This window comes from Callithrix jacchus, chromosome 5 (genome assembly GCF_049354715.1).
Source record: "Callithrix jacchus isolate 240 chromosome 5, calJac240_pri, whole genome shotgun sequence".
In the NCBI taxonomy this organism is placed as follows: domain Eukaryota; kingdom Metazoa; phylum Chordata; class Mammalia; order Primates; family Cebidae; genus Callithrix; species Callithrix jacchus.
Genome location: NC_133506.1, coordinates 68,545,890 through 68,556,865, shown reverse-complemented (window position 1 = coordinate 68,556,865; position 10,976 = coordinate 68,545,890). Strand labels below are relative to the sequence as shown.

The 10,976-nt window shown below is 41.4% G+C and overlaps 1 protein-coding gene and 1 long non-coding RNA gene across 2 annotated transcripts; both read left to right on the top strand.

The window, feature by feature from the left end:
* The first annotated feature begins 706 nt into the window (after nucleotides 1-706).
* LOC100393899 (nuclear cap-binding protein subunit 3-like) lies at nucleotides 707-7,733 on the top strand. The gene is made up of 6 exons (XM_078375412.1): nucleotides 707-740; nucleotides 1,224-1,323; nucleotides 1,913-2,016; nucleotides 4,317-4,614; nucleotides 5,965-6,190; nucleotides 7,716-7,733. The coding sequence occupies exons 1-6, from the start codon at nucleotides 707-709 to the stop codon at nucleotides 7,731-7,733; spliced, it is 780 nt and encodes a 259-aa protein (XP_078231538.1).
* Nucleotides 7,734-7,738: 5 nt separating this feature from the next.
* On the top strand, nucleotides 7,739-9,771 carry LOC144582867 (uncharacterized). The gene is made up of 3 exons (XR_013536379.1): nucleotides 7,739-7,876; nucleotides 8,979-9,141; nucleotides 9,600-9,771. It is a non-coding gene; the product is annotated as an uncharacterized LOC144582867 (long non-coding RNA).
* The last annotated feature ends 1,205 nt before the right edge of the window (nucleotides 9,772-10,976 follow it).

Genomic DNA, 10,976 nt, shown 5'->3' with positions numbered 1-10,976 from the left:
CTATTTTTAAAAATTAAAGAAATGAATAAAATCTCTTGGTGGGCAGATTCTTTGAGCTCCTGTAAATAGCCTGTTGCTCTCAGCATTTCCTGCTTTTAATATGTGTTGATGTCTTTCTGACTACATCATTTCTAACTAGTAGACAGATGCTGTAAGGAGGAGCTTTCTGTTTTTACCTGTTTGTTTATTTACATCAATTTAGAATCATGGATTCTTTATTCAGTGGGTCGTCATCCATTAATATGAGTATTTTAATTTACAAGTTGTCTTGGATTTGGCCAGTAGAGCCCCTTCAAGCTGTTTTGATGTACTCCATGATTCTTTAAGCACTTTCTTACTTTATGGCACAACAAAGCATCTTGCTTTTCCAGACTCATTTTGGATCTTACCTGCTCCACATCTGGAATCAGCCATTTCTCCAAGGAGCTGGTGGGCATGGTTTGAGGGGCTCAGGGTTGGGGGCTGTGCATTCCAGTTTGTGTTGTCACATTTACCTAGAGCACTGAGTATATTTACAGTGGTGTTTGTTATTTACTGTCAGAGTGTCCAAGAACCATGGAAGGCCTTTGTATTACTGCTTTGGACAAAAATTTATCATCACTGACCGCCTTTCTTTCCTGTTAACTGACGTTTTTAACTTGACAAATGTGATCTTTGCCACATGTACTCATTTGAGTTGTTGAGTACATTCTAGATGTATAGTACTATGCCGTTTTCTTTAAGCCATTTTGAGAAACACGGTAAGCTGGAAAAAATGATTTACCAAATATATGGAATGATAAACACTCTTTCTTTCATCCTGATTCTGTGTTGTTGACGTCTTATTCAGAAGTGAATATCATCTTTCATGGGGTGGCAAAAATGCCGTTTTGAGAAAGCCTTTTTGGTTCCTGAGTACCTGCAATGACCTAAAGCTCTTTATGCCTCTTGGAACCTTGTGTCTTGTATTGTTTATTTTTATTTCCCCGTTAAGTCATTTGGCTCCAAAACAGCAGTTGTAACCTTGTTCGCCTCTGTATTTGGCTTTATCCCTTCTACACTCACTGTCGTAGTGGGCACTCAGAGTATGAATTTGGTAGTGGATTTTTCCTGTTTGTTTGCAAATTGCGCTGATCTGATTCCAGCTATGGAAATCATTAAGGAAAAAAAAAACAACAGAAAACATTCAACATTGCCTTCACACTCACAGGAAATCCTAGGTCACTATTATAATTAATTTTTAGATGACAAAAAGGAACTTGGAGCAGCCAGAAGGAATCAGTATTACATGAAATATGGGAATTCAAATTACGAAGGCATGAAAGGAATTCTTAGCAATTCATGGTGAGCCCAAAACCTTAAAATGCAAAAGTATTTAAGTTTTTCTTAATTCTTCAGTTAGTATTCTGTGTTGAAATGTCTAAACCCCATGTAGACTGGAAGGAAGATGAGGGAAGAATTCAAGATTCTTAAATGTGGTAAATGCTGAGTTTTAGTTACATTTAAAATATCTGTTTTAGTACCTAACATTGTTTCATTGTGTAGTTGAAATGAATTAGTGAGGCCAGAGGCAGTGTCTCACACCTGTAATCCCAGCACTTTGGGAAGCCAAGGCGAATGGATCACCTGAGATCAGGAGTTCTAGACCAGCCTGGCCAACATGGTGAAACCCTGTCTCTACTCAAAATACATAAATGGGCCAGTGTGGTGGCACACACCTGTAGACCCACCTACTCAGGAGGTTGAGGCAGAAGAATTGCTGCAACTCGGGAGGCAGAGGTTGCAGAGAGCTGAGATAGCCACTGCACTTCAGCCTGGGAGAAGGTGAGAGACTCCATCACAAAAAAAAGAAAGAAAGAAAGAAATGGGCTAGTTGATTTCAGGGCCCTTCCTATTAGTTTTTGATTGTGTGCTTATTTTGGCGTTCTTGCAGGAAGCAAAGATATAATTCCCGTCGTATTCAGTGGGACGTGATCAAGAAGAGAGCCCTGATTGGGGATAACGTTGGCTTGACGTCGTATAAACATCGGCATTCTGGTAGTTGCCTGCTCAGCTCTTGGGTAGACACATGTTTGGCTCCTGAAATCATATTTTTATTCTTAATACAATCTTTTAAGGTTCCAAACTTTATCATCCTCGCTTCCTTGCCCTCACCCTCTGCCAACATATAGGAAAGTAAGTCAAGTCACAGTTAATTTTAAGTTGCCCAAAGAGATCAAATGATTTTATAAAAGCTGTTCTATCAAAAAGACCAAATGTGACACAGAGAAAATTAAACCTTTTTTTAGGATTCTAATTTTTCAACTATTAATATCAACAGCTGCATGAAAACAATTTTATTTTATTTTTAGATGGAGTCTCGCTCTGTCGCCCAGGCTGGAGTGCAGTGGCATGATCTTGGTTCACTGCAACCTCTGCCTCTTGGGTTCAAGTGATTCTCCCACCTTAGCCTCCTGAGTAGCTGAGACAACAGGCGTGCACCACCAGGCCCAGCTAATTTTTGTATTTTTAGTAGAAATGGGGTTTCACCGTGTTGGCCAGGCCGGTCGATCTTCCCTTCTCGGCCTTGTGATCTGCCTTCCTAGGCCTCTGAAAGTGCTGGGATTACAGGCGTGAGTCAACATGCCTGGCTGGAAACAATTTTAAAAATTATTTTGTCATATAAACTGATTGTGTGTTCTTTTTCTGTAATAAAAATAGGCTGCTGTGTTGAGTGCTTTGTGCTTGTTGGTTTGTGCATGTGAATGCCTCAGAAAAGGGAGATATCAGAAAAATGGGTTTCTTTCTCCTTTTTTGGTGCTTATTTGTAAAAGAACCATTTTAATTATGTTTTATAATGAATTGTTCTTATTTTGAGCCTAATCTGTGGAATCTTCTACATGCATAATAGAACTTGCCAAGTCAGCATACAGAATCACATACACACACATTGATTGTAATGGGGACAGAAAGGGATGAAGTCTAGACATTTTATTTAGTGTGTATATACAAAATTGTGTATTTGAGATCTACATATTAATAATACACATAGGCTGGGAACAGTGGCTCACACCTATAATCCCAGCACTTCAGGAGGCCAAGGCAAGAGGATCGCTTGAAACCAGGAGTTCGAGACGAGCCTGGGAACATAGTGAGACCTTGTCTTTACAAAAAAATAAAGAATTAGCCAGACCAGGTCTTGCTACTTGGGAGGTTGAGATTGCCTGAGCCTGGGAGGTCGAGGCTGCAGTGAGCCAAGATGGTGTTACTCTATGCCAACTTGGGCCATAGAGCAAGACCTTTTCTCAAAATAACAACAACAACAACAACAATAATAATACACATATTTTTCTGTTACACTGTTATGCTTTTCCAGTTTTACTTACTATAGATATTTTCATCATACAGTTTTTATATATAGATTAAGGAAATTAAAAAGCAAATTACCCCATTTCTAGTACCCTGTATGATGACTGATTTTATCTTACATTTTTCCCATTTGTCTATTTTCATAATAAATAGTCTAACTCTTGTGAATTTATACTTTCTATTTTGCTGCTTTTGTTTATTGTGTTTTCCCATTGATTTTCATTATTCATGGGGCTTATGTTCTATAAAGTCACTGTGCACACTGAATTAGCAAACACCGAATCATGTGTAGCCTCTGGTCACATTTTTGCCAGTGGATCAATATGGTATCTTGTTTTATGTGTTTCTGTTTAAGGACACCTTATTTAACGTTGAATTCACGGCCAGTAGCCCTAAAACTCAGGCTGCACACTGCCCACCACAGCCTGGTTGCATCTAGGAACACCAGGCAGCACTTGAGCAGGACACTCAGGGCAGTTTTAAGCAGTGAAATCACTGGCAGCAAGTGCAGAAGTGTGAAAACTGTGGCTAGCGGCAGACTGAAACAGACAGTTGTTTACAGCTTGAGATGAAACAAGAAGGCAGAGTGTTGCTTTGTTTGGCCTCAGCTGGGAGTGTGCGTGTCTGGTGACTCAGAGTTTTTTCGCCATTCTTTGCGTGCCAGCAAACAACCATTGAAGCATTGCAAGTATTGATTTTGGAGTTACAAATAAATTTGGCAAATTTGCAAATACAAAAACTGTGAATAATGGATCAGTGTATTTTAAATGACTTTATGATATTTGATTATGTTGCTGCATCATACTTTACCTAGCCATGCTCCTGTTACAGTATCAGAGTAATGTCCATTCAGCACTATTACAGATCGTGCTCTTATAAAATGTCAGGGATGGGAGCCCTGTCTTTAAAAAGGTCCCCGATGTAGAGCAGAAAATCATACTTGTTAATTTTAGTGCTTTTCCTAATGTTTTCTGATTAAATTTCCTCAGGACTAGTGAATGTACCTGAGGAACCCATTGAAGAGGAGGAGGAGGAGGAGGAGGAGGAGGAAGAAGACCAGGACATGGATGCAGATGACAGAGTGGTGGTAGAGTACCACGAGGAGCTCCCAGCTCTCAAGCAGTCCAAAGACCGGAGCACGTCCAGACGGTCCAGTGCCAGCAGCTCAGACTCAGATGAAATGGACTATGATCTGGAACTGAAAATGATTTCCACTCCTTCCCCAAAGAAGAGCATGAAAATGACTATGTATGCTGATGAAGTGGAATCTCAGTTGAAAAACATTAGGTAAAATCTTTGTTTTATCAATGCCAGCTTTTCATTTGATTTTAAATACTAATATGACTTCTTCTTAATGCCTCCTAATTTTATAATATCTTTCATCTATTCTGATTTCAGTCCCTTGTAGGAGTTTAATAAACACATCCAGTGTTTCCTCTATACAAGCAGCAATTCTTGTTCTAAAAGCTATAGACAATATAGAAAGTGAAAATCATCTGTATTCCCATTCTTTCCTGACAGTAACACTGTTCCCAATTGGGTGAATAGCCTTTCAGCTGTGTGTATGTGTGTATAGCACATGGAAAAACTATAGCTATAGTTGTATAAAAGTATATTTTTTATAAAAATGAGGTTATGCTATTTATAGTTTTGCATTGTGCATTTTCACTTGTTATAGACATTGTTATTTTTTCAACTGTATGTAGTCCATTGTTTGAAAGTATCATGGTTTATTTAAAGAATTCCTTTTTGATGGACTTTGGGTTTCTGTTTTCTTACTGTTGCACTAACTAGATAAATTCTTCAAAGTCCAGTTATTATATAAAACAATATACATGTTTTAAAAGGTGGTATTGCTAAATTGTTTTCCAGAAGGGTTTTAATCACACAATTACCACTATTACCTACATGCTCACCAGCCTTAGCTATTACCATTCTTTCTAATGTTAGCTAGTTTCATGAACAAAAACGAATTAGTTATTTCAATGTGCACGTCTTTGATGACTACTAGGGGTGAGCAGATTCTGTGCAGGCAGAATCCACAATTCAAGGGTTAAAGTCTAGGGATGCTCTATCTCACATGTTCTCAGTATGTTTGTAGGGAGGAGAAAAGTCCATTCAAGCTGATTTGTTTGTATGGCCTTGTTCACACTCTTATATTTAGTTTTCAGAGAACTTTCTGGTAGAGAATGCCACCAGAACCGTGCTGTTACCTAGTATGGTAGCATATCTCTTTGAAAGAGAAATCTGCCCTTTAAGGAGAGAGACTGTAGACTACACTATGTATTGACTACAGCCAAATCACAGCATGGGTGAGCCGAAGCCCCAGTCTCTTTGTAGGCCTCTACTTAACATCTATCCCAGGAGAGGGGGACTGGTAGTCTCGTGCTCTGTGATAGGACATACACGTGTGGAAACCACATTTGAAAACCTGTTCGCCCAGACCAGGCTCTTTATAGCAGGTAGCTCATGGTTTCCATAAGCAAATAATTGTAAGTTTATGAATTTGTGAGTGAATGTTGGCCATATTAGATTGGATTTCTTAAATTGTTTCCTCCAAAGTATGAGATTGTTGTTTGGGCCTTGTCTCAGAGCTGAAGTTGGTTAACTGTGCCCTGTCCTACCTGCTTTTTCAAGGAACTCCATGAGGGCAGATAGTGTATCTTCAAGCAATATCAAAAACCGAATTGGTAACAAACCGCCACCTGAGAAATTTGCAGATGTCCTAGATCTATTAGATGAAAAACGCCAGCACTCGCGTCCACGACCACCAGTCAGCAATACTAAATCAGGTATTGTAGCTGTGCTTCTGGGCTGTATTCTGAGCTCCAGAAAGCAGACTGGGGCAGAGTTGAGTTCTTGGGTAAAATACACCATTTGTGAACTGATTTCGCTGCCCTGGCTCATCATATCTAGATTTTGGGCTAGGTGTTGGAATTTCAGGAAATGAAAAGTAATCAAACTTTTGCAAAACTAGTTTTAAATATTTTTATTCCAGATAATTACAGTCGCTCCTTGGTATTTCTGGGGGTTTGTTTCTGGGACTCCTCACCCACTTACAGATACCAGAATCTGCAGATACCAGAATCCACTAATGCTTAAGTCCCTTAAAGTGACGTATTACCTGCGTGTAACCTACACACATCCTCTCATATATTTTAAGTCATCTCTAGATTATTTATAATACCTAATACAGTATAAATTCTTATCCTGTATATTTTTTGCTGGACTCTTATGTCTTATTTTTTTTTCCCAAATATATTCAATCTGCAGTTGGTTGAATCTGTAGATGTGGAGCCCATGGCTGAGGTGCGCCAACCATATTTTACTCTGTATGACATTGGCATACTTTATATACAAGAATAATGGAAATTAAGTTGGGTGGTTGTCTGAATGGTTAAGAGTTTTCACTAGATCATTTGTACATGCAAACACTCATTTGGGAGGTGTTTAGCCAAACCTGCTGTGTGTCAGAGCCAAGGCTGGGTGCTTAGGAGCGAGAGAAGTCTTTGGAGGAGACACACAGCCATTGCCAATCTACTAAGGAGACTGTGAAAGGCTCTTAGAGAAAGTAGCTTTAGAGCGCGGACTCAGAAGGGCAGCATCTTTGTTGGCAAACCTGATTTTTTTAGATGGGAAGTAACCTGGTCTTAGATCTATGTTAGAAAGATAACTGGAGGGTGGAGTGGGGTGGGGTGGAGAGTTAAATCAGTACCAGGAGCCTGAGCTAGGTTAGTGGATACAGAATGGATAAAGAACAGGAAGTCCTATGAAGGAAGACTCAGGGCTAGGAAGTGCTGAAGGAAGGGGCTCGGGCCTGAGTGAGCAGATGCCAGGGTGCTGCTCTCCGAGAGAAGTTAGAGATGAGGTCTCAGCACAAGGTCTCACTGACAACGCTGTTTCGGCCATTGCTGTCATTGTTAGGGGGAACGCAAGAGGACAGGCAGATTTCTGGGGGGATGGAGTGAAAAACAAATTTTTATCCTTTGCTTTTGCTGGTTGCCAGTCTCTTTATTAGGAACTACTTAATATGTTCAAAGATTGTCCCTTCTGCTCTCAGGGAGCTTGCAGGATTCTTTTGTTAGCTGAAACTTTTGTAAATTATTTAGTGTGCTTGAATCTGCTAAAACAATAAAAATGATTGTTTTTTCAAAAATTTAGTTCTGGAGCAATCAATTAAAGATTTTTCCCCCTGACAGCACCTACGTCCGAATTTTCCTAGGGAAATCCAGACTGATGACAAAGGAAAGATATGTAGCAGCCTGCTTGTCAGGCCCTGTGTCCTCACTTAGGGAGAGCTGGTTCCAGATCCTTTAGAGGTCTCAGGCAGATGGTGCTGAGAGTAAAGCACGTACACTGTGACTGTTGTACTTTCTCTCTGTTTTCAGATATATGCCAGCGGTTAGAAAAAGACCATATTCTCCAGAAAAGGCTTTTAGTAGTAACCCAGTGGTTCGGAGAGAGCCCTCTTCTGATGTTCATAGTAGACTAGGTGTTCCTAGGCAAGATATTAAAGGCCTCTACGCCGATACTCGGGAGAAGAAATCAGGTTGGTAACACTTAACATTGATGGGATGGGGAGTTCGGTGAGAGCAGAGGACAGTGGTGTATTGTAGAAATACTTTCTTATCAGAAGGCAAGAAACAGCACATGACAAACATAAGTGATGATTCCTTTTCCTTTAAGGTCATCATCAGCATCATCAGCATCAGCATCCCAACAGTAAGGAATGCTTAGAAAATGGGAAAAAATAGCGTGCTCATGGTTCCTTCCGTGTGGCACAGATCCTTTTTAGTTTCATGTGAGCTATTCCGATCTTTGTCCACATACAAATCCTACTTTTTTCATATAGCATTTTATCATAGTTGTTTGCCATATTCTATCATCTTATAAATAAAATTTGTAGGCCAGGCACGGTGGCTCATGCCCGTAATCCCAGCACTTTGGGAGGCCGAGGCGGGTGGATCACCTGAGGTCAGGAGTTTGAGACCAGCCTGACCAATGTGGTGAAACCCCGTCTCTACTAAAAATACAAAAGTTAGTCAGGTGTGGTGGTGGGTGCCTGCACCACTGCACTTCAGCCTGGGCAACAGAGCAAGGTCCTGTCTCAAAAAACAAAAACAGAAACCACTTTTAATTGCCTTATAATGTGGCTGTTCACAAAATCTAAACACATATTTCTCTTGCAAAATTTTCATAAAATGTATTTCAAAAATGAATGGATAGTGGGCAGAATTTCTGAAACGTTGCAGTGCAGTAGGCCCATTGATTTGTAGAATGTTGGAGCTGGAAGGATCTGGGAACGGCCTACTCCCAGCAGAAAGGATTGGCACACAGGGGTGTGTCTCAGCAGGGAAGGGCAGGAGCAGGAGGAAACAGCCTCTCAGGTGATCCCATGTGTCCGGTGACAGGGAGGTACATGACTGTCCCCACACAGTGAGAATCCCCTGTGGGGTCCAGACCCCTCTGTTTGCAGGCAGGGGCTGCCCCCAGGAAATGAGATGACCTTCCCAAGGCTGCACCGTGCTGGCAGGCGCCACAGACTGCTGGCATTTCCTGCACATCAGGGGTTGACAGTGCCACTGCCCCCTTGGTACTACCCTGGTTTTTAGCACTGACTGCAAAACTGAAATGTCATATCATCCAAACAGGTAATTTATGGACTCGCTTAGGATCTGCACCCAAGACCAAAGAAAAGAGTATGAAGAAAGGAGATCATAGGGCACCTGGCACTGAGGAAGATGACTCCGAGCTGCAAAGGGCGTGGGGGGCTCTGATTAAGGAGAAAGAGCAGTCTCGCCAAAAGAAGAGCCGGTTAGATAACTTACCATCTCTCCAGATTGAAGTTAGTCGGGAAAGCAGCTCTGGTTCAGAGGCAGAGTCCTGATGCCCCCGGGGCCTGTGACAGCTGCCCTAAAGCCTGACATTCAGGCACAGGGTGGGGCACAGTAGCAACCTCCCCCACAGGAGCTGGCACCCTCTCTCTCCTGCTCACACAGTCACCCTCAGCTTTTGCTACCTTGGCAAGGCATCTTAAGAATGTGACAAGTTTTCAAGGGCATCTCTATCTCACTGCAGAGTTGTAGTTCTGGGCCCTCGATTATTTTCCCACCACCCCACAGGCTTTACCCTTTGAGAAAAAGGCAGCCCTCCAGATTTTGTAGACATTTTTCTTAATATTTTTAACATTGTGTCTTTTAAAATAAATGTTTTACACAGTTCATCCAAAGAGCAGAGAACTGAACTTCTCACTATTGCCTTGGCCCTGACAGCTGTTACCAGCACCCTTTCCCCAAGAAAAGTCAATTCCCAGGTGCTTATTGGACATCCTTCGAGGGGGAAGATGAGGGAAGCGGCCAGCTCACCCTTCCGGGGCCCTAGTCTGGGGGCGAATCTCATGGACCTGACCTCAGAGGTACACCAGTGCCGCCAGGTAGATAATAGATGCAGCATTGATTGTGCTTCTGTTCTACCCTCGGGATTGCTCATATTGCAAGCCTCTTACTTGCTGTCAGCCTGATGTGAAGATCAAGTTCAGTGCTGTGGGATTTTTAGGAACAAAAACCTGTGACTTCTGGATTTGGGGTTGATTTTTGTGCTAGGGGTGGGATTATGGGTTAATATTGAACAATTTCTAAGTCTGTATTATGTTTAAAACACGAATGATTTAAAAGTTTAAATTTTTAATTTTTATATGTGGAAATTCTTCCTGTTGGCTAAAGGGGAAGCTCAAGTGGTATCTTCTTTTGTGCTGTTAAATATATATTCTATTCTTTGCAAGAAGGCAGAGAGGAGTCTTATTATTTTTAAATGCCCCTAATTGTATAGTCTGTCTGTTGTACATAGAGTTCAGCTTGCTTTTTGGCTATAGCAGGGAAAAAAAATCCATCCATCCGAGATGGGGTCCCATCATTTATTATCACTCTAGAAGTTATACGTTGATATTTATTCTTTCTCGCCCCCAGTTGTGGCACCCGAAGACGTCTTCAAAACTGGCAGATAATAGTTATAAAAATTTTAGTTCGTGTATTTTTAAACTCCTTTCAGATTATTTTTCCATGAGGAGGAGGTAGATTATTTCGTCTTCCTGTCTGCTTTTTGTTTGGTAGTGTTTAATTTTGGATTTCTCTGCAGTTTTAGGAAACAGTGTTTGGCCTTGGTTTGCTGGACCATGGGAAGTAGAGATGGTGATAGGCCCTGGTCGTTTTTGCGACATCTCAGCTCTTCAGCTGCCTGGGCTGTTCTGCACCCAGTGCAGCCTGGATCCTGTCAGCCCTTGCTTGGCTGAGCTGATGGTCACACTGATAGTTGATTACTGTGGCACGAATGAATGAAGAACAATGTTGTTAATAAAGGAAGTAAAGGGCTGTAAGATTTGAGAGCTGCAGCTAAAACCCTATCATCCCATGTTTTGTTGGTTAACCTGCTTTTCCCCCTTCCTTTAGAGAGATGACAGCATATAACCATGACAGTTTCCGTTTCTTTTCTAGGAAAGAGGTGATTCTGGTTTCTCTGCCAGTTGAGACTTAGGCATCTGATATTCCTCACCTTTTCTTTCCCTGTGGAGCCAGGTTCTTAGGAAAGGTCAGGGTTTGAGGAGTTGGTAGAGTGAGAAGTGCAGAGCCCTAAATGCCAACCCCGGCTCTGCT